This window comes from Tachypleus tridentatus, chromosome 7, assembly GCF_004210375.1.
Source record: "Tachypleus tridentatus isolate NWPU-2018 chromosome 7, ASM421037v1, whole genome shotgun sequence".
Taxonomy (NCBI): Eukaryota; Metazoa; Arthropoda; class Merostomata; order Xiphosura; family Limulidae; genus Tachypleus; species Tachypleus tridentatus.
The window spans coordinates 33,034,561-33,059,568 of NC_134831.1; the positions used below are offsets into that span (position 1 = coordinate 33,034,561).

The 25,008-nt window shown below is 31.2% G+C and overlaps 1 protein-coding gene across 4 annotated transcripts in view; it reads left to right on the forward strand.

Annotated features, from left to right (window-relative positions):
- Window positions 1-25,008, forward strand: part of LOC143255389 (cell adhesion molecule Dscam1-like) — a 201,551-nt gene that overhangs the window by 171,753 nt on the left and 4,790 nt on the right. Inside the window, exon 36 of one of the 4 annotated variants that reach the window (XR_013030583.1) lies at window positions 3,076-3,202. The exons of 2 other annotated variants lie outside the window; for them this stretch is intronic. Coding sequence is in view for 1 of the 2 variants with exons in the window: in XM_076510967.1 (XP_076367082.1) it covers window positions 3,076-3,137 (62 nt within the window). In the remaining variant the exon portion in view is untranslated. Of the gene's footprint in view, window positions 1-3,075; window positions 13,790-25,008 lie in introns of those variants that run through there. One more of the 4 variants, XM_076510967.1, reaches the window with a different exon arrangement.

Consider the following 25,008-nt stretch of genomic DNA (forward strand, 5'->3'; position numbering starts at 1 on the left):
AGTAAAGATATTCCTGCCTATAGTTGACAAATACTGTAAAAGAGAGAGAAACTGCACAGAATCTCATGCATTAGAGGTTTGGGTTCTATCCAGTTTGACCTTGTTCACTTCAGATAAGTTATGCACACATACTTCAGCTACTTGAAGTTTATCCAAGACACCTAGAGCCAAAATGCTGTGATGAATTCATTCATTTCTCCTCTTTGCTTTCAAAGATTTCATTCCCAAACATCAATGAAAGTTTAGAAGTACAAATGCATAAATTTGTAATGGTCTATGCTCAATTGAATGTTTTCTTGAACGTGTCAGTTGTTTTACAAATATACTTATATTTGATGTTAAGCAACTTTAGAGGAGAATGGTCATTCCTTACCCTCAAATGGGCCAAAACTGAATTGCAATCACATATGAGTCAAACATACTTAACGTATTTTCATTTTTATGTACTAAAAGTGGTAAACTGAAATCATGTAATGTTTCTTCTGTCATTGACAGGTTTGCCTGCATGAAGTCCAGAAAAGATCATCTGTGAGACTGTGAGTTGTGCACTTCACAAAGAATAAAAATTATCATAATGTTACTTGCTTGTTGCATAATGAACTAGTGCGAATAGGTCCACTAGAAGTTTTCAGCTCCAGGCCTCACAGGTCCTTAATCCAGCCCTGGTTGTTCAATACTACCAGTACATAACACTAAATACTAATTTAAAAAATGTGATATGTTGCAAAGTACACAATTAGCAAAAAAATTATCTGGTTGTAATCAACCAAAAGTGTTGTATTCTTCCTGTACTTTTGTGTTCTTTCAAAATCATTATCTCTGTGACTGCATATTTACAGAGTGTTCGGAAAGTCACTGTGCAGTTTTGTAATCATGTTTTATTCAGTCTATTTCAAGCCAGCAACTGATAGTGGTGTTTAGAAACAAAATAAGAAGAATCCAGGCCTGTATTGATGCCAACGGGGGTCACTTTCAACATTGTTTATAATTGTCATTCATATTTACCTCCTGTATTCTATATTGAAAAATGTCTGTTAATAAATATATAAGTGCAAAGTGGCTTTCCAAACACGCTGTATATACACACTTTAGTTATTATTTTTTTCTTGCATTTTTCTAATCTAATTACTATTTATTGTTTTCACAACAGATTCAAATAGTTACGTTACTGAAGAGTTTGACATATTAAAGAACTTAAACCATTTTTTCCAACTACAATGTGCATAAAGAAATTTATTTTTTTATTTTTTTTGCAGTTACAGTTACATTATAATTAGTTGAAATCATTAAGTTATATGTTTTTTTATTTACTAGCAAATGCCTTCACACTAATGATTGCAGGGTAAATAAAGTTTTGTGTCAGGTTATGTATATACACACACACTTTTTTTATCCACATGTGAAACTCTTCAGCAGAGATTCAATCTCATAGGCAATGTACACTGCATCCCCACCACTGGGTAATTTCAACAAATACCCATTTTTATTTTGGTACATTTTCTATATTTCCACTTTGTAGTTTGTCCACTGTATCATAGTTTTACTTGTTTGTTTTCTACACTCAGATATAGCATGGTAATTATTAGATAACAAAAAGTAATTTCTACTCTTATTAATCTTGAGTATATATTAAAAATACTGAACGTTTTTGCAACTAAATCATGAAAGTTCAGCTTTAAGATATTTTTTTATTAATGGATTTATCATGAATTATATTTTTTTATAACTACATACCACTTTCTTTTAAATAAGATGACTACCTATATATCCTAAGAAAATTCTGTTTGTGCATCATTTAAGCTAGTAATTTTATGTAATAGACAACGTTCAACCATATTTTTGTCACTTAAGATACATTTTCAATGTTTCTTTTTACTACTTTTTATTCAGTTGAAAGTCACTTTGTGAGAGTGATACATAGAAATGACACTACCTAGACTGTTTTCTGCTGTCCATGCAAGCATGTTATAATAGCTAAAGCACATACATTTTAATATATTATTCATAAGTTGATCTAAAAAAATTAGTTTATTGTTTTTTTACCTAAAAATCATTTTACTTGCATACATGTAAACAAAAAGCAAAATTTCAAACATATACACATAAATATCAACTAGTTTCACTTGAATTTCCAAATGGTTTAGATCTTGTGGGGTTGGAGATTTCTTTACTACATGTATATCTCAAAAAGATGGACAACTTCTCGTCAAAGCAGAAACACTGTAAACACGTCAGTTTGTGGGTTGGTTACATAATTTGTTTTACTGTAACAAACTAACTTTACACTGGCTCCCTTATAGCTCAAGTAGTACATATTTCAGTCCTTTTATGTGGAATTTCTTGGTTCATCTACCATTTTTATGGATTCTTACATTTCCATTATAATTTTTTCAAAAGAGCAGAAATAAATTCATATTTTATTATATACAGTTGGAGTTCCAAATGGCTAAGAACTGCTAGAGTATGCACATGACTTTGTGTGTGTGTGTGTGCGTGCTCAAGGACTGAGGGCAAGTCTTATTATGGGGAAAGTCCTGGAGTGACTAGGGGTTTGATTTGAGGTTCATTATTAAATAGCTCAGCTGATGAAGTACTAACTTCTAACCAGAAACTATAGTTTGAACCTTCAATAACAATCTATTCCCTTATTTCATGTAATTATGATTTCAATTGGTTTACTTTCCAATTATTCTAGTTGGGTATCAATTACCTGTAATGTGATCAAATCATTACATCTGATTTAAAATGAAGCTAATTACTGTGCTTATAAACCAAAAAAAAAAAAGCATGGAACAGTAGGTTAGAGTGCTCTGTTAACTCTAAGAACTAAAAGCATTATGATCCTACTGGGCTAAATTGGCCATTTACAATTTCAATCCAGTGTAAAAACTAAAATTTCATCTAAGTTACTACACACCTTAAAATGATCATACAATATTTTACTAAAATTTTTCTGTGATTTTAATATTCCTAATTTTTCATATAAGTTATTTATTTCACATATCCATAAAATGTTAGTGGTCTTCAAGTGTTTTAAATCGAGTGGAATGTTTTGTTGTTTTCTGTTTCATGCAGGTCCATTTCCTCGACGGCCCCCTCCACGCACCACAACAAAGTCTGATGTCATCGACTGCTAGCACCTGCAGCATGGAGACTTAGAAATCATCCTGTCTCAATGATTAGCAGTTTAGCCTCTTGTGCTGTAAGCTCATATAGTGGCAACTCTGCACAAAGTGGTTTTAATTTCAGATGATAATTTATTCCTTCTGTCTTCATTTTGAAGCCCTTCAGGATTATTTTACTCAAATAGTTTCTTTAATCTAGCTTGTCTTCACAGTACTATCGACATCTGTATCAGTTTTAGAGAAGGAAAGGTTTCAACAAAATATCGTTAGGAATATATATTGCACTACAGTACTTCCCAAAATGTTCCAGCTTTTTGTCATCAAGTCCATAATGGGTATTTATCCATGCTCTGAGGTGTAATATATCTGAGATTCCATAGTCAGTTAATAACCGTCCTAATATTTTCTCAGTTTAGCTATATACACCTATCCTAAGTAAAGTGTAGACATTCATTCCTGATATTTGCAAGATTTCATCAATTGCATTTTTTTCTTTCCTCAGTCTTAAACATCCACAAATAAAAAATACACTATTCATAAACTGACTGAAATCAAACTTAAAACAGGCCCAATTTATAAGATAAAATAGCAGCAGTCTTGACCACAATAATCTTACACTTTTAAATTATTAATGAAAGTACACTTCAAACTATCAGAAAAGATTTTTACAAGAACCAAAACATTGGAACTGAACCAACCACCCACTTGTATTTTAAAACTATAGTAATTACAGGCTGTTTTGTTGTATACTTAAGAGAACAGATGCGGTAGATATCATGATTTCTCTATAATCATAATGCAACTTGTAATTTTTCCAAACTGAGGAGTATATGGGTAAATACACAATTGCATAACATTTTTTGTGCCCATACATATGTATTGTATAACCATGATACAGTAAGTGACTAAACAGCTTCAAGATTCTTAAGTTGGAAAATCTGGTATCAAAATCACTAGAAAATATAAAACTTTAACATATTTTTTAATACTAAAATAAAAATATAGTAATAATATTATGGATAATATTTTAGATTTACCAGTACAATATCAAATGTTAGGACTATTCACTAGTTAATACCTGTTAACTGGTATTAGTTTAAAGAAATAATTAATTTTTTTTCATTATATTGCTATTATAATAAATTTTAGTGGTAAGACTTAAAGTTTGTAAGTATTTAAACTTCCATAAGACCATACTTTTTAAAAATGTCATCCAAATGTTCCCTACTGTGTCTTCCATTGTTGTATGGCTTCAACATCAACTTTAGTTTCCATCACTTTATAACCAATGCTGTTTCAATTGTTTAACATTTAATTATAGTTCTTGAATTGCATAAATATGTCTTTACACAGTGGGTAATGCTCATCTTTTAAGGCTTTAGTGTGATTGCACTTAGCATTTATAGCATTACTTTTTTTACACACTGTAAAAGTTTCAATAATTTTAAACCACAACTTCCTTCTTCAGCACATATAATTTTGATAGCACATACCCAGCTATTCAGAGTATTCAGATTGTTTTAAACTGCTTTTAAACATTATTTTTCAACAAACAAATATTTCCTCAAATTTGGCTTCAGCTTCACTTGATTTTACTTTCTAAACATCAACAGTCATATATCTAGTCAGTCAAATGAAATGGCAAGTCTGAAATCACACTACCTTCTTACAAATACAAAACCAGCAAGGTATAAGTGGCAAAACACCTAATTAATATTATGGTGTTTTACAAAGACCCACAGTTAATAGCACAAAAACGTACCAATTTAAATAGTCACAGCGCTGACTTAAACTCAGTATTCACACTTATTTTTATTAACTTAAATTCACAGACACCAAACAAAATTACAATCATCCACACTTTGGCCACAAATCTTTGTAACTCAAGATTCAATAGTTATGTAATAACATCCACAAAAGTATACATTCATAATTGATTACAGTAATTGTTGTGCATCCTTTGTTATAGCTAAAAAAGTCAACAATCACAGCTGTTTAAAGTTAAATGTATGCTAAAGAGCTCACAGTGATATCTGGTTACCCTTATGAGAACGAACTGTCATATTTGGTTGCATTTATGAGATAATATATTCATACCCAATTACAGTAATAAAAGTATGAAGTAATAACTAATTACACTTACATGAATCAAGAGATACTAGATATATTCATACCTAATTATAATAATAAAAGTCAACAGTGATAACTAGTTATACTTACATGATGATCATACTTAGCTATGAATTAAGTCAGATTTAGTTAAAATGGCAAAATTCAATACATTTAAACTCACAGAAAAAAATTTATTTTCATCTGCCATAAAATTTAATCTAAGTTTTAAACAGACAAATATTTATTCCATAAAGCATTATCCATGAAAATAACATACCTATATATATATATATGTGTGTGTGTGTGTGTGTGTGTATATGTAACCATTTTCATTTTCCTGATTATGCAATAATATTTAAAATTGTCAGAATCCTTTGCTTGAAAATATTTTTTGTATTCCTATAAACAATAATTCAACATTTCTGTGGGAGATGGTATTAAAATTAGATAATTTAAATATTTTTCATCTTTTTTTTTTTAGTTGAAGTAATTATTTTAAAAATTAAAACAAGAGAAATGTTGCAGTTAACATGATTCAGAACTTCTACACTAAACTACAAACTTGTTTATTCACAAGTGCCCAAACTATTATATAAAAAACCAACTCTTTATGTTACCGATTTTTGATTAGCTGTTCAATCCCTATGCCATTTTGAATATTGGTAGGAATTAACAACTAGTTGTGAATGTAAGTCTAGGCTTCCAGAATCTGATAAATTATTGTTTTATAATGTTACTTGCTCAGGACTTTGAAACTCGCAAAGCAAGGAAATTGGGAGATACTTTTACCAGTTATATCAACAAAGAAAAATTGTTTCACGAATAAAACAATAACTGCCCAGCCCTTGCATAGAATCAAAGTGATATGTAATGAAATATGGCAGGTCTCAGTTGTCCAAATCAAGGCATGAAAAAAGGCCAAAATTGAAGTACGGAACAACTAATTTTGTCAGGAACAATGTCATAAAGCAAACTAACAACATAAAGTGTTTCACGAGTTTCTTATTATTTGTTAAACCAGTATAAGTTGTTTACTACTGGAATGTGCCTTGATAAAGACCTATGTGTTACCTGCCTTAATTAGACCATCTGCTGTTGCATTGTTTAGTGATACTGTGTGAGAAAGGTACTTCACAATCCACATGGGTGGTTTTGATATCACTGTTTAATTATTATGCTTTTGCATTTCATATAATATGTTACATTTGTGCATCAGTCAAACATTTATTGTTTAATGGTTGTACATTATTTACAGAATTTTTTGTTGAATAGATAATTTATTGATGTATTATTATTTCCAATACCAACTTTAGTTAAGTGTTTAGCTCTACTGCAACATTATATTATGCTTCATTTAGGTGACTGCCTTACTAAGCATAATGTCAGTTTTTATATCAATTACTTCTATGTTAGTGGCTAGATTATGTCAACTGTAAACAACATATTTAATTTTCCAATTTGTTGGTATACTTACTTTGTCACAGCAAACAGCAGGTGAAGTATCATTTTGTTTTGTTTTTGAGATGAGTCAAAAGATATATTTCCCATATGGAACTATGTTCAAATATCTTGGTATCCTCAAATTAGACATGTGTAAATACAGAATTCTATTTAGACCTACCACCTACTATTCATAAACTCACTTGTGAATTATTATAGCTTCCCTATTTGTGTGTGTGTGTTTGTGAGCACAAACCTTCTTTTTAATGCCTTGAGACAACAGACTTATTGTTTACATTAAGCCTTAACATCACCCTCAAGGTTCAATTCAGTGTTTTAAAAGGGCAGGTGCAAGAAATGTGGTGCTAAGTAATGCTCCATCAAAAGAGCAGCATTATATCCAGTACTGGTTAACACTGTAGGTAACCAAACCAATATGAGAGTGGCATTATCTCTAGTATCGCTTAACGCTGTAGATAAGTGAATCAATAAGACAGTGCTATAGTATTCTTTAACTTTGTGAATAATCAAATTGATAAGAGTGGCATTATCTTCAGTATTGTTTAATGCTGTATGTAATTAAATAGATAAAAGAGTGGCATTATTACTATATAACGAAATCACTAAGAGCATGGCATTACCTTCATTATGGTTGAGCACTGTAGGTAACCAAATCAATAAGAAAGTGGCATTACCTTTAGTATTGTTTAACACTGTAGGTAACCAAATCAATAAGAAAGTGGCATTATGTTTAGTATTGCTTAACACCGTAGATAGCCAAATCAATAAGAGAATGGCATTACCTTCAGTATTGCTTAACACTGTAGATAGCCAAATCAATAAGAGAATGGCATTACCTTCAGTGTTGTTTAACACTGTTGATAACCAAATCACTAAGAGAGTGGCATTATTTTCAGTACTGTTTAATACTGTAGGTAACCAAACCAATAACATAGTGGTATTATCTTCACTACTGTTTAACACTGTAAATAACCAAATGAATAAGAGAGTGGCATTATCTTCAGTATTGTTTACAACTTTAGATATCAAATCACTGAGAGAGTGATATTATCTCTAGCATTGTTTGAAACTAGATAAACACACTGATAATATTTGTATGTTGTGTACCTCAAGGGCAAGAATCTAGATTCTTACATGTTCAATTTTAATATATCACTGAGCAAGAACCAAGGTCACCATATGCAAAAACCAGTTTGTTTGCTTTGTTTTACTAAGTTATTAATGTTGTTCCTAATCTTTAGAGTAAATACTTTAAACAATAAAGATTTATAGTAAAAATACTGAGGAACAAAGTGAGAAATGCACTCCCATATAGAGTAGCCGAATACAGAATACCTATGTTCCCACGTTTACTATAAATCGATTTTAAAAATGGAAAATAAGATTAACTGTATATAATGTAGTATGTTTTATTGTTATTATAAGATGTATTGTTCAACAGGAAAATTAGTTTACAGTGTATTGTTGTTTCTCACATAATTTAAATATTTGTCTATTATTACAATATCACATCTTTGTTTTTATTAATAGTAAAAACTAGTTTGTTTTAATATATATTAAATGGTTCAAATTGTAGAGATCTTTTTTTTTATAATTTTTATCATATATTGTCATGAAACCTGTCTCAAATGATTATATCACTGTAGATTATTTTTCTGTTACTCTAGTTCATTGTCATAACAGTTTTGTTAGTGTTAGTTCTAATGTAAGTTAATGTCTTGTTACTGTCACAGCACCTGTTATACATACTACATCACCAGCATTTCTAATTTTTAATATCTAAATATTTATTGCATTGTAAAAGTGAGATGTGTGTTGCTTGATATAATGATATTTTCATTGGCTATTTAACAATGATACAATTCTGGACCTTGTCATTACACTTTACTATCTTCTCTTCCCTTGCTGATGTTTTCCATTTCTGTTCAATGTATTATTTCAAGATTTTATATTGTATAATGTTTCGCTAATTATACAATTGATGTTACTGTTGCACTGAACTTTTAGTGTTATTTGTTATTATTATTAGGTTTTAATGTCTGGTTCAGCATCTAGCCTGTTTTTAAATATTTCTATCTTGAAACTTTAATTTTTATTAACGAGTTTATAATTAGGTTTTTTTCATCCTGTGCATGTGCCATGATTTGTTTTATTATATTTACTCTAACTTTTATTTTTACTTTTAATCACTCATAAATATTTCTAAAGCATATTCAATTTATAATTTCAGGTTTCAGTAACTATTGTATTGATCAGAGGACCTGTGTTAATTACTTCCTGCCATACTATGTCCCACAAAATATGTATACAGATTTTCTAATTTGCTTGTCATAACTGCATGAATGATAATTACAGTTTTATATCAAGCTTCTTCTACAGTCTGGTCTGCTATTAGCTACCCTATTATTTTTCATAACCTACTGAATTATGTTACTTTACTTGATAAAGTACTGCTGTCTGAATTCATTAAATACTGTAGCCTCTGATCAAAATAACATCACTGAATCATAATTAACTCATTACTTATGTATATCTTAAGATAGAGAATGTATTATGAATTAACATTCATCCTTTCTTCTAATACTTGTACTAAAGTATCCAATCATTTACTTTTTTCTTATTAATCCTTTTCTTTCTCTTTATTTTGTTGTAGTTACAAGTATCATAAAGATCCACATACAAATAAAGCAACAAATAAAAGTATTATTTAAAAAATGTTAATTTCCTAAGAAAACAAAAAAGAAATGTAAATATCTCCACTTAGAAGCTTTTGTTTCTTATTTTTTACATTTACTGTTACATAATCGTTTACTTCATTCCATTCTAAAGATGTTCATTTAGTTGTTTAGTCAAGAATAAGATTTAATAGTTAGTACTAAATGGTGGAAAAAGGTTTACTTAATCTGACCTTTCTCAATATTACCTAAGATAACGAAGCTCCTTTTACACATGGTAATTTATGGTCATATGTATTTATATTAGACAGTGCTTGTTGTTGAAATATTCTGTCAGTTGTAAGATAGAGTACTGGTAATTTCTTAAAGTATTTTTTACCTCATTTATTGGACTATCTTGACAATTAGGGCTCTCCAGTCTCCATATCATATTGCTTGAATATTTACCTGCTTCACAGAGGCTGCTGTAGTTTTCCATGGTCTAATTTTAAAAGTACCTGTGTGGCTTGTATTGATGCAGTTTTATCACAACGAAGCAGCTGTTATTATTGATCACATGCTTGCCATCTTTTGTAAATAACTGTAAAAAACAAACTGTTTGTTGCCTATCTCCAAGAATGAAGGTCCCAGTCTTTTTATTTAAATTTAAACTAACTACAGGGGTTTTCAAACAGGTTTCTAAAAACATGTACATATAGTAAGAATAAAACATCTCTGAAAAACAATACTTCCAACTGTAGTAAATATTTTAGATAAAACAAACTAGGCTATAAAAAATGAAGTTTCTGACTTCCAGATAATACACAGGAAAACTAAGTCATTTAGATATGTTACAAACGTGTTAGTTTCACAAATGTTTGAAATCTCTTCTTGAAATTTATAACTACTGACATGATAGTATTCCATAAACTAGCTATTATTTTAATTATACACATGCAAGGATATGGAATAAAATCCATTTCTCATTAGACAAAGCAGTGCTGCCACACTTTATGTTTAATCCCCAAGTTGACAAAAAACAGTAAAGTTCATACCTACATGCTATACACATCCAACATTTTACACCAATGTAAAGAGAAATGTTAGAATTGGAAAATTGAGACTTGTCTAGTTGGTGCTTAAACATGTCACGATAGACAACCCTCAACTCATTCATGCATACACATTACAATGACACTTACTACTAGGTGCACCATTATGTGCAATACTTTAAACAGACTAATACTAATGTACATACAACAAAATAATTTTCAAAGTTTTTTTTGGAAAGTACATGGTAAAACTGCTTATAATAAAATGCACCCAAACTGAAAAAAAAAAAAAAGTAGGGCAACTGAAAAAATGTGCAATCCATGGATATTTTCACACTAAAATGATAAGCACAACAATTACCTATTGGCTTCAGAATTACCTATTACACCCCAACAGTATGAATTTAAAATCTGATACATTGAAAGCTTATAACAGAGAAAATTATAAACTGAAAAGTGATAAAGATGTTTATTAAAATGAAGCAAGTTCAAACACATTAGATTAATAGTTGAAAAATTAATATACATATATATATTGCATTACCATTACCTGTCAACCTGGACAAATCATCATAATGTCATATTTAATTCATTATTGTTTACATGTTAATTCAATCACCTATTAACAATTAATACAATCAATAGTGTGAAAGCTTATTTATATATATATACATATATACACAGAACATTTGTTTTGTAATCATTCTTTTAGTTGCTTGAATTAGGGACACTAAAGATACTTTTTATCCTAAAAACATGGTTTAAAGTGCTTGAATTAGGATACAAAGAGTGCATTTTTTTCCCTACCACTGACTTAAGAGGTATGTTTCCAATACTTAATCTAGTTGCAGAAAATTTAATGTAACTGAGGCATATTTCAGAATTTAAAAGAACTAGGAAGACAAGAGGGAGAACAAACTATTTGATTTAACACACTTGACATCAAAACTTGTACCCTTCAAAAGCCAACTCCTGAATACAAGGTAAAGCATTTGACTTAATTTACCCCCACCACTCATAAGCTAGTAATGACATTTACACTCATGTTTTCTTCTATCTCACCATCTGAACAAATTGTTTTCTGAAAGGAAAACAAACCCAATGTGATACAGCAACAATAACTTCTGGACAGAGTTGTAATTGGTTTCAAATATAATTACAGATTATCGGAGTTAGAAAAAAAGTCAATTCCATAAAAATGTGAGTGACAATATCTATCAACCAAAATTTTATTTTGATGTGACCTAAACGTTAAAGTCTGAATATTAAGATATCTTAGCATGATTTATTTTCTGAAAACATGAGATATGTGAAGCAGAAACTACAGAGAGATCTAAAATTAATAATGTTTTTTAATAACTAACACCTTTCAGTAATACCTCTCATTGCCAGTATAAACTTGAAACATACAAACTGTTTCAGTTAAGTATGTGGACACTTTCAAATGAAAGAATAACTGTACACAGGTAATTATAAACTGGTAAATATACAGAATTTAATTGATCTAAGATGTACACTAGAAAGCCTTAACTCAAAAATGTGTGGATAAAAGTAATTACTCATTTATATTACCCAAAAATAACATTTACATCCAAACAAGTATTTGACACTTCATGAGCCTAATGCTTCTAGATAGTTTGGGATCATTACTTCTATTAACTTGGTTGGTGTAATTTAATAATGTAAAAAAGAAATTTTGACACACAAGAAAAAAGATAGACAAAACTTCATTACTTCAGGCAAACAACTGTTTAGAAGAACAGAAAGAGATTAAATAATACAAGAAAGCATTAGTGCTAGCAGTAACATTATAAAGCAAATACATATGAAAGTAGCAGTTCAATGTAAGGTGATGTTTAAGTATGCATACAGTTATGTGCAAAATGTAAGAAAAAGAATATAAACAGTGCTGTTACAGTCAATTTTTAAATTTACTTGATTTCACTATTTAATGGTTCCTTAACCATTCTAGAAAACTATTAATGATAGTTAAACACATTTTTACTATGTTTTGTTCTCTTTTTTTGGATAGTCATAAAATGCACTTAGTTAAAAAGTGGTGGATATGATGGTGAAAGCATAATAGTAAAAATAAAACAGTTTACTCAGAGCATGCTTGTGAGACAACAAATAAAAGTAATATTTGCATGTCAAGTAACAACAGTTTGTGCTGATAATTTACACATAGTAGCAACTGATTTACAGAAATTAAAATGTAACAGTTAGGCACCATACCCAAGTTAACTTTGTGAATGCAAAAACACACTCAATTTTGAAGTTAATTGCTGCAGTGCACTGTATTATACATCATTACCACAACCTAAATACTCCTGGTGTTTCATTTCACACTCCATAATATGCATTCGTGGCAAGTTCCCTATTAGATGACATTATTATTGTTTTTGGAATTAAATAACCACATGTCAAGCAGTTAAAAACAGCAACTTTATATAAGATTAAATGGGATCTTCATTCTTAGATGAACAAGCAAATGATTGGATGCTTCATTTGAGCTTTACAACTAAAGAACTTGGTAATTTGAACTGACAAATCACAGACAGTATATACCATAATATTCATTTTATGAATGTTTATTTTAAATAGTGAATGTCAAAATATCATAAAATAATTTATTTTCTAAAAAAGCCTGTGAAATACAGCAAAATACATGTGACTAATAGAAGTAAATTTTAGACAGTTGTTTGAAAAATGTACTTTGGGAAAAAATAAATCATATAAATTGTAAAAGTGATAAACTGTTAAACAGTTACAGACAGACTGAGAACACACACTAATATTTATCTATACTACTCTACAATGTAGAATGACAAAGTTTTACCTATTCAGTTTAAAAATTTTAGCATGCTAGAGATGTAAGTATACTAAGCAAATACTCAAGGAAGCAAATCTACAAAATTACAAGAGACTACTGATCTGTAGAATTAGCAAATATGTGTATACATATGCAGATATGAGATTCATGTAAGAATCACTGTTGTTAATAGGATAACACAAATAATATCTTGCTTCCTGTTCTGCAAATCATAGACATGTAGCTCTTGTTTGTTAAACATATTACAACATCACCATAGTTATGTACATTAATACTAAACAATATTCAGTGGAGGCAGTCACTGTAAACAAAATGTATCTCACAGTGATACTGAACAATACAGCAGCAGTAAGTCTCCAGTTATGAAGGGGCTGGTAGGTGATGTATTACAGTGTTATGTTCAAAGCTGCCATTAAGTATAGTCTTCTTTTGTTATTGTTTTCTCACCTAGAGCATATCTATCCAAGTACAAAATGTATGGTGTACAGTCCTTTACGACTGTAATCTCATACAACTAGACACTTTTCAAATGAAATGGTGTACAGAAGAATAAGCAAATAAAGAATTACTAATAAATATACCTTGTTTTGTGTTGTTGTCACAAAACGTGAAAGAAAAACATCCTGAACTGACAGTTTCCTCCTACATAAAACTACTCCACAATGTAATGATATTATTCAATCTAAGATGAGTAAAATATATATGAAACACCTAAGCAACAAAACAATGCTCAAGTTATAACTAAGTTTATGTATTATATCTACTTTTACTACAGTGGAATACTTGGCTAAATTATAGCCCATTAATTGATTACATGTGATTAATCAATTAGTATAATGTTCCTCAAATTATATTGTATACAAGCAAAAACAAGTTGTCAGTGAATACTGCCACAACTACAAGAAAAAAACCCAGATGTCCAATACTTGAATATTTAGTTTGAATATTATTATGACAAACAATATAATCAGAATATTGACTTTAAGTAAACCCCCTTTAATCCTTCTTAATATAATCAGAATATTTACTTTAAGTAAACCCATTTTTATCCTTCTTAATATAATCACAATATTCACTTTAAGTAAACCCATTTTTATCCTTCTTAATATAATCACAATATTCACTTTAAGTAAACCCATTTTTATCCTTCTTAATATAATCAGAATATTTACTTTAAGTAAACCCCTTTTAATCCTTCTTTTCTCAAAAGGAGATCATTTTAATCTGCCTTCATACCCCAGTAGCCATTCTCTAAAAACAAATCAATTTCCTTCTTAAAATTAGGAGCCTAAGGCTGAACACAATAACAATTATAATTTAAAAAAACTTTTACTGAAATTATCCACTGCATGTTGCAATGTCTTATTTTAATAATTCTTAGCTTTTTATCATGTAGTAATGATGATTTTTACTGATATCATTAGCATCCTATACATACAATCGTGTAAGTCTGATTACTATTTTCCTAATTAGTTAATAATTTAAGTATATTTATATTACTGTGTGATCCAAAACACTGCTTATGAACACATGAAGACAAGTCACACAAGACAACCAAACAGACAACATAGAACAAATGACATTCACATGCTGAGCAGCAAATTCAACAAAGCACAATTAGACTGCCAACTCCATGGATTTGTCTAGAAAGCAATAGTAACAAAAATGGTAACTTTTTATTTAACTTGACAAATAAGTATTTATATACCTTAAATTAGCAAAAATCTAAGCCATGTTTGCAATTATTAACATAACACAACGTCACAAGCCAATCAGCAATAAACACCTTGTACAAGCACGTGACATTATACATTATCACAAAACTTGGCCAAGATGACTGTAAGAAGTGTCAGTAGAAAACTTTGTCAAGTTATTATTAACAGAAGGCTAGGCATGTGTATTGGTAATAAGGATAATGATTATTTACTAACAGTTGGCTGCATATAAGCAATGAAACAATGCTTCATAATAAATATATGGCCTAATCAGATGCTGGTTAATTTACATCCTGAAATTCATACACGTATTATTCAAGGACAATAAAAAACCTATTGGTTTATCTAGACCATCCCATCAACTATACTTATCTCTAAAATAAAACACTGAAAGCTAGTCCTTATATCATTCAAATATTTATCAAGCCTTCCCTTAAATTAACTGCATGTATCACTAATCTTTATTGCAGGTGAAACATTAAGATATAATTTCTACATAAACTCGAGTTTAATTCTGTTGAAGTTGAGAATATTAAAGATAATAGCAAGGAGATTAAATTCATTTGGGTTTCTGTTAGTCAATATAAAGAGAAAAGACTTTTAATAGGAATTTGTTACAGATCATCAGATGAAACTACTGAGAAACTATAATGATATTAAGATTTCAGCTGTTAATTAAATCATAATTATGGGTGATTTTAATTTCAGACATATTGATTTGTAAATGCCAGAGTCAAACCATGAGGGAGAAAGATTTCTAGAAAATTTTGAGATGGATTTATTCACCAATTGGTCAAGAAATCTACTAGAAATAATCTTATTTTAGATTTATTGTTAACTTCTAATACAAAAATGGTTGAGATGGAAGAAATTGCAGAACATCTAGATACAAGTGATCATTGTTGTATTATGTTAGATATTTCACTGTATATGGAGATCAGGAGTAATGATATTTTGATTCCAAATTTTAAAAAAAGGAATACAACAAAAATTATCTGTTGTGAATTGGGTAGCTTAGTTATTTGGAAACACTGAGCAAGTGTGGAAAATTTGGAAAGAAAATGTTCTCAATACTTAAAACAAATATATATTCCTTAGAGAAAGAAAAGGTTAGTTGCAATTAAAAAACTAGGTTGGCTTACAAAGGGTATAAGAGATAAAAGAAAAGCATCACAAATTAAAGAAACTTAAATTAACTGGTAACATGGAATATTTATAAGATTATAGAAGATCAAGAAAATTGGTTAAAATGGAAATTAGGGCATCCAAAAGGATGTTTGAAAAAATTGGCTGAAAACATAAAAATCTACATTAAGGAATTTTTAAAGTACATGAGAGGGTAAACAATATGTTAGGATGGGGAGAGGACCCTTATGAGAGGACAAAGGAAAGCTTGCATCTAATAATTTTGAAATGGCTGGGTTAAAAATTCTGTTTTCTTAAGTTTTAGTAATGAAGTCTTTAGCATTATTCCTCATCTTGGGCAACTGATAGATGAATACAAAGTTTAACAAGACAATTGGAAGTTTAAAGAATGATACAGCCCGTGGGCCAGATAATATTTTCCTGAGGGTTACAAAGGAGGTCAAGGATTGGATATGTTACAATTTTGTGTAAGTCCTTGAATAGTTGACAAGTACCAACAGACTGGAAATTAGCCAATGTCACTCCTATCTTCAAGGTAATAGAAGTTGTCCCAGTAATTATAAGCCTATTAGCCTTACATCAGCTGTGAGATACATTTTGTAAAATCTCATAAAAGATACTTTGCAAAGTCATTTAACAAAGTTTAGAATTCTATCAGATAATTAACACAGTTTCACTGGGGAAAAAATCTTGCCTTACAAATCTTTTGAAAATCTTACCGCATAGGTTGATAAGGATAAGAGTATAGATATTGTATATCTGGATTTCCAGAAAGTATTTGACATAAAAGGCTTTTAAAGAAACTTATATCTGTAAGTGTGAAGGATAAGTTAATTAACTGAGTATATAGAAGAATGGTTGAATAGAAGAAAGCAGATGATTGTTATAAATGCAGTTCAGTCAAACTGAGTTAATATTGCAAGTGGTGTACCTCAGGGTTCAGTCTTAGGACCATTGCTCTTTTGGTTTATGTTAATGATACAGATCAATGAATGGCCAATAAATTATTTAAATTTGCTGACTGTGTTAAAGTCTTGGGTTTTCCTGGCTATAAAAAGGTTGTTGTTGCTTTACAAAAGGAACTACACTATTTAGTGAGTTGGGTAAATATGTGGCAGATGAGTTATAATAATGACAGATACAACAAAATACATGCAAGTTATCTTAATTTGAATTATAAGTATAATTTGAATGGGAATAACCTAAACAGTGTCATCTAAGAAAATGGTCTTGGTGTAGTGGTTGATCAGTCTCTGAAGCCATCCAAACAGCATACTGTTGCTAGTGGTAGGACAAATATAATTTTATGTTGTATCTACAGAAATACTGAATACAAGGCTAAAAAGATTATAATTTCAGTGTATAAGTAACTGGATAGGCCAAATTTAGAATAATGTTCAATCTTGAGCTTCTTACATCAGGGAAAGACATTGAGTTGTTGAAAAGGGTTCAGAGGAGGATTACTGAAATGGTACCTGGGATGGAGAATTGTCATATGAGTAGAGATTACGATCCTTTAAATTGTTTTATCCCAAAAATAGAAGAGTTAGAGAGGATCGGATTGAAATGTTAAAGATTGCATCATCATTTTTCATATTTAAGAACAGGAAGTACAGAACTATAGAACACAAATATAGATTTTAGGAAAGTTAGAAGCCATCTTAAACTAAGACAATTTTATTTTTCAGATAGAGTGGTTGGCCTATGGAATGGGATGCCTTCGGATGCTTCTGGAGGCAGTATGAGTGAGTTTATATGACTGATAAAGACTGGGTTTAATTTTTTTAATTAATTTATTTAATAGTTTTAGTTTGGCTTAGAGGGTGGGACAGCTGAGATGAACCAATTAGTCCCTTGTTGTCCTCAAACATTATTTTAAGTTACTACTTACACTATTAGGTGAGACAGTGTCTAATATCTGCTTGCCACAACATTACCACAAAATCTTAATGTAAATACTTAGTGACAGTTTTGTTTATATGTGGTAAATAGGAAATGTCAGTATAATAATCAGTAATTACTACATGAAGAATGTTACAAGTATATTTGTATATAGCTAGAATACCCCAGTATGTATATAGGTATATTTTAATTTACCTTAAGTTTTAAATCATTGAACAACTTGATTTTAACCTACAAGAATCATGTCATTAAACAATTCTTATTACCATCAATAAGTATAGAGCAAGTAGCTAATACTTCATTACCCCTTGTGAAACATTACTCATGTTATGAGTTACATAAATTTTCAATGTCACACAAACAATACATAAGTTAAATGTTGATCAAATATGACACCTCACACTTTCTTCCTAAGTTCTAATATTGGTTCTCAACAGGATACTCTAATACGAAGTTTATAAGCATGTTCATAAATAGGAAACACTATTAACACGGTTTTGTGTGTGTGTGTGTATTTTACATTTTTATTATTGTCATTAACCTGTTTTAATATGAATCAGTGATGTCGAGAAACCCACTTGTTGAGAAATTTATATGCAAAAACGGCTCGTTTGGGTTGAGAAAATATTTTACATAGAAGAGCGAACAACGTTTCGACCTTCTTCGGTCATCGTCAGGTTCACAAAGAAAGAGGTAACTGACCGGAAGCTGACCACATGTTTGAAAGGGGTTGTGTAACTGTGTGTCGAAATGTAGAGGGCGGTATTAGATGTTTGAATATATAATTTTATTTATTTTATTATATTAATATAGGTATAAAGGCGTTCCTTTATATTGGTTTATTTTGGGTTTAAGTTGTTGTATAAGTAAGGCTTCTTTAATTTTGCGTTTGTTTATGTTTGTTTCTTTATTTAGTATTTGAGTGTGTTTCTATGGTTATGTTGTGTTTATTTGACTTGCAGTGTTCGAAAACGTGTGAAGGTGACTTTTTATGTTCTTTGAATCTGGTTTCCATTTTCCTACTTGTTTCTCCAATATAGAAGTCGTGGCAGTTATCACATTGTATTTTATAAATAATGTTGGTGTTGTGTTTGTCAGTGTAGTTTTTACATAGTACTTGGTTTTTGAATAAATTTGGTATTAACTGGAATGTCATATTTTGTTACTAATTTTTGCCAAATGTTGGTTATTTGTTTGCTGATGTCAGGAATATATGGTATACAGCAGTATATGGTTTCGTGGTTTTTTGATTCGTGAGCTGTATTTACTTTAGTTGGTGGTTGATTTTGCTTTTTGTCTAGGTGTGTGCGTATAATGTTTTCTACGGTTTGTGGAGGAAACTTATTGATGTTGATGAAGTATTGTTTTATTTTGTCTAATTCATCGTTAATTTTATCTGGTGAGCATAGTTTTATGGCTGTGTTTATTTGGTTTCTTAGTATGTTGAGTGTTTGTTTTGTTTCATGTGCTGAGTCCCAAGGAATGTATAGTCCAGTATGAGTGATTTTTCGGTGGATTTCTGTTTTGAATTGTGTGTCAGTTCTTGTAATTTTGAGGTTAAGAAATGATATTTGATTGCTTTTTTCCTGTTCACATGTGAAGTTAATGTTGGGATGTATAGAGTTAATGTGATTGAAAAATTTAAGTATGTGTTCTGTAGATTTGAATCCCGCAACCGTGTCATCTACATATCTGTACCAGTATAGTGGTGGATGTAATGCTGTGTTAATTGCTTGTGTTTCAACTTGTGTCATAAAAATATTGGCTAGAACTGGTGATACTGGGATAAAACAATACTTCATCAACATCAATAAGTTTCCTCCACAAACCGTAGAAAACATTATACGCACACACCTAGACAAAAAGCAAAATCAACCACCAACTAAAGTAAATACAGCTCACGAATCAAAACCACGAAACCATATACTGCTGTATACCATATATTCCTGACATCAGCAAACAAATAACCAACATTTGGCAAAAATTAGTAACAAAATATGACATTCCAGTTAATACCAAATTTATTCAAAAACCAAGTACTATGTAAAAACTACACTGACAAACACAACACCAACATTATTTATAAAATACAATGTGATAACTGCCACGACTTCTATATTGGAGAAACAAGTAGGAAAATGGAAACCAGATTCAAAGAACATAAAAAGTCACCTTCACACGTTTTCGAACACTGCAAGTCAAATAAACACAACATAACCATAGAAAACACTCAAATACTAAATAAAGAAACAAACATAAACAAACGCAAAATTAAAGAAGCCTTACTTATACAACAACTTAAACCCAAAATAAACCAATATAAAGGAACGCCTTTATACCTATATTAATATAATAAAATAAATAAAATTATATATTCAAACATCTAATACCGCCCTCTACATTTTGACACACAGTTACACAACCCCTTTCAAACATGTGGTCAGCTTCCGGTCAGTTACCTCTTTCTTTGTGAACCTGACGATGACCGAAGAAGGTCGAAACGTTGTTCGCTCTTCTATGTAAAATATTTTCTCAACCCAAACGAGCCGTTTTTACATATAAATGTTTTAATATGAATTTCAAAAACAAGAAATTTCAAACACTAACTTTATCAAAAGAAAACGAGTTATCATATTTCATTTCATACCCTCAAATTTAACGCGTGTGGAAAATCACCAAATATATTTATCACAATTACCGAATTAATATAAGTTAAGAATTATAACAAATGTGAATTATATAGAGCTTGTAAGTCAACTTACACAAATAGAAATTTTTAAACGCATATATAAAACAACAATAACTGTATTTCATGAACTTAAAAGCATTACTTCAAAGTTATGGAATTTGGCAAATGACTATCGAGGCTTCAATCTGGAAAAAAAAAAAAAAATCACACACACACATATACTTATCGTAAGTAACTGAATACTGTTATATTCCAATAGGGAAATATTTATTGGATACCTTTTAATTTTCCGTTAACAAAACTCTTTATTAGTTTATATGTTGAACATATTCTTTTTTCATTGCACTTAGCAAACTATTTATTATTGAGTTGAGCTTACAATTAAATTGTTTTTTTTTTATCTTTTCACGACTAGCTGCAAGTATAATTTACTTACAAAACAATTTAAATACTTAATGTATGTATGGGCCCGGCATGGCCAAGCGCGTAAGGCGCGCGACTCGTAACCGAGGGTCGCGGGTTCGCGCCCGCGTCGCGCTAAACATGCTCGCCCTCCCAGCCGTGGGGGCATTATAATGTTACGGTCAATCCCACTTTTCGTTGGTAAAAGAGTAGCGCAAGAGTTGGTGGTGGGTGGTGATGACTAGCTGCCTTCCCTCTAGTCTTACACTGCTAAATTAGGGACGGCTAGCACAGATAGCCCTCGAGTAGCTTTGTGCGAAATTCCAAAACAAACAAAATAATGTATGTATGTGTTTTCTTATAGTACAGTCACATTGGACTATCTACTGTGTCCACCGATGGGAATTGGACCCCTAATTTCAGCATTTTAAATCCATAGGCTTATCACTGTCCTAGCGGGGCACTTAAATACTGGAAGTGAAATGTCATTATATATGTGACATAATCATATTGTGACAGGGAACTATCAGAACTCAACACACTGAATTAATTAACGGTTATTAGTTCGATTTCTAAAGTCAAATAAAATACCATAAAAACAAACATCGGATGACCAACAGGCCTAATTCATGGAACAAATCACATTTCCACACAAACATCCAGAAATGTTAACTTTCACAAGTTGAGCTTCCAGGCAATTGTGTTCCATGCCATTCTTATAGTTGTTGCTGATGAACTTCTGCATCATTTATAGTATTAGTTGAGAATTTCTGCAGTCTTGTCTCTTCCAGGGCGCTTGATTCGTAGGCTGAGGGTCGCGAGTTCGAATCCCCATCACACTAAACATACTTACCCTTTCAGCCGTGGAGACGTTATAATGTGACGGTAAATCGCACTATTCGTTGGTAAAAGAGTAACCCAAGAGTTGGCGGTGGGTAGTGATAACTAGCTACTTTCCCTTCAGTCTTACACTCATGCGTTAAGGATGGCTAGCGTAGACAGCTCTCGTGTAGCTTTGCGCGAAATTAAAAAAAACAAACAAACAAATAATCTTTCATATTTTCTAATAGCCACTTTCATTGTATGTTGGGGACTATACGAACAGATAAGAAATTTAGAATAAAATTACTAGGAAAAAACGCAGAAACAAAAATTATAGTTTTAATTACAGCAATGACTCTGTTGGATACCTTTACAACATCTCAGGCCACAACAGACAAAAACAGAAACTATTGAACAAAAGAAAGTATTTTTCATTTGAAAAAAAAAAAAAAGCGTTTCATAAGAAAATTTCTGAAATTTCACAACCTAAAATATATATACAAATACTTAAATAAATTATTATTTTTAATTACAAACTAGAGAATCTTTGGAAAGTGTATACTAAATTTCATGCATTTAGGTTAAGTATTTTAACTATTAGATTTTGTTTTTGAATTTGGTTTTGAATCTGCGCTAGCCGTTCCTAATTGAGTAGTGTAAGACTAGAGGGAAGGCAGCTAGTCATCGCCACCCACCGCCCACTCTTGGGCTACTCTTTTACCAACGAATAGTGGGATTGACCGTCACTTTATAACGCTCACACGGCTGGGAGGGCGAGCATGTTTGGCGCGACGGGGATGCGAACCCGCGACCCTCAGATTACGAGTCGCACGCCTTAACACGCTTGGCTTTGGAAAGAGATAATTTAGGAAATCCTCGCTCTTTAAAAATTAAGAATTTATCTTAGTATAAAATATGATATTTCGATATTATATTTAAACTTCAGGTAAGATTAGTCTGTTAATTTGTTCTTGAATTTCGCACAAATCTACTCAAGGGCTATATGCGTTAGCTGTCCCTACTTTAGCAGTGTAAGACTAGAAGAAAGGCTTATAGTCATCACTACCAATCACCATCTTTTACCAACGACTAATGAGATTGACCGTTACATTATAATGCCCCAACATCTGCAAGAATGAGCATGTTTTGATGTGACTAGAATTCGATCCCACGACCCCCAGATTACGAGTCGAGCACCCTAACCATCTGATTATTCCGGACCTTTCAATGAATATTGTGTGTGAGCATTACCAGTTACACACAATAGTTATTTTTATCAGCTACTAATAAGCCTCGTTGTTATATGGTCCTCTTTGACTTCCATTTTCACGTTAATACGATCTTAGTAATGCACCAGTGTTGTTACCTTTGATGTAATAATGCATTACATGAGAAATTGTAACGATCAGACAATTACATTCCCGAAATACAAAGTTCAAGAACAGCGAACCCTGATGACAATTAGTTTTGGGACTGAAATCGCTTTTCTGTTTCTCTTAGAGTGTTATTTACCAAATACATACTGAATTTTTAATTTGAACGGCATCTAGTTAAATGCAGACTTATCCCTACTGTTCAGGTATAACTGTCTAGATTTAAATTACTGATGCAAACAAACCAGAAACGCTCATCGCTACTAATTCTTTGAACGGAATAACAGACTTGACTCTCACTTTTACAATCTGCTCACAGCTGAAAGTGTAGAGCATATTCAAGAACCTCATAACTTTAGTGGTCAGCACAACATTAAACAGTAGACCCTGTTCGCCCTACATACATACATCTCTGATGTCGAGAAAACCCACTTGTAGAAAAAAATATATATGTAAAAACGGCTCGTTTGGGTTGAGAACATTTTTTACGTAGAGGAGTGAACAACGTAAAAAATGTTCTCAACCCAAACGAGCCGTTTTTACATATATATACATACATCTCTGTTGTTTAAATGGATTGTATAATTCCTTTACGAAACTTGTGAATAAGAGAAATCCAGATCCAAGCTAAGTTTACTTGGCATGCTTGCAATATAACTTGAGCAATGGTGATGTATTAGCGCAAAATCTCTAGTAAAACGTAGCACTAGGTTGCCAAAGGGCTTGGAATATCCTTTGCTGCACAACAGACTATCTGTGCTCTGCCCACCATGGGTATGGAAGCCCGGTTTCTAGCAGTGTGAGTTCGCAAACATACGGCTGTGCCACTTGGGGCCCTATAGTTGCAGAGACACTAAAGGTAAACCTATGAAACCTAAGAGGTGTGGGTAGGTTGTTGATCTTTTGTCAGCAATATAACCTTTACTTATTTCGCTTGTATGGCACACCGCCATTCTTTCTGTTACCAGCCCAAACCGTTCCATTTTAACAATTCTTTTTAAATTTTTTTAATTCTGGGAAGCTTGATTAAATTTATAGCCAAGTACTAATTTTACTCGAGGGATCAAAAAATGTTTCCTGGTTCAGTGCTAAAACCTCTGAACTCAAACACGTCAACAGCTAAACTTGTAAATAGCAAAAACTACTTAACTGGGGCTCAAATACCAACAAAAAATATTGTAAAAAAATAAACTGAACTGGCAGCAGAAATGCCATTTTAGTTTTGTATTTCTTTTTTTTTTTTTTGGAGGGGGGGGGGACAGAGGCCGCGAGTAAATCTCTCTCTGAACGAAGAACGCTACACCATGGTGGAATCATAAGATGTGCATAAACGAATTGGGAAGAGAAATAAAATAAAATCGGCTGCACAATCAACATATTTTACTTCTGTGTACAGATAAAAAAATTAACAAGTGGTATGAAACACGGGGGATAACGACCTCTTGTTACCTCTAAGTGGCGTCCCTGTCTAATATTTCTTGTCCAACTGTTCATTATACAGAATCAGATTTAGCCAATGGTATTCTATCTGTTCGTGATGATCTCGTAATATTAAACTGTGATTTTGACAGGTGACTTAACCATAAACTCCAAGTAAAATAACTGTCCTTTCACTTCCTTCTGAAGACCTGAATTTTGAAAAGGCGTAAATAACAAATATAACATTTTATTTTCAGATTATTATTCTATTATTTTAAAACAAAATGAATGAATTGATGAAGC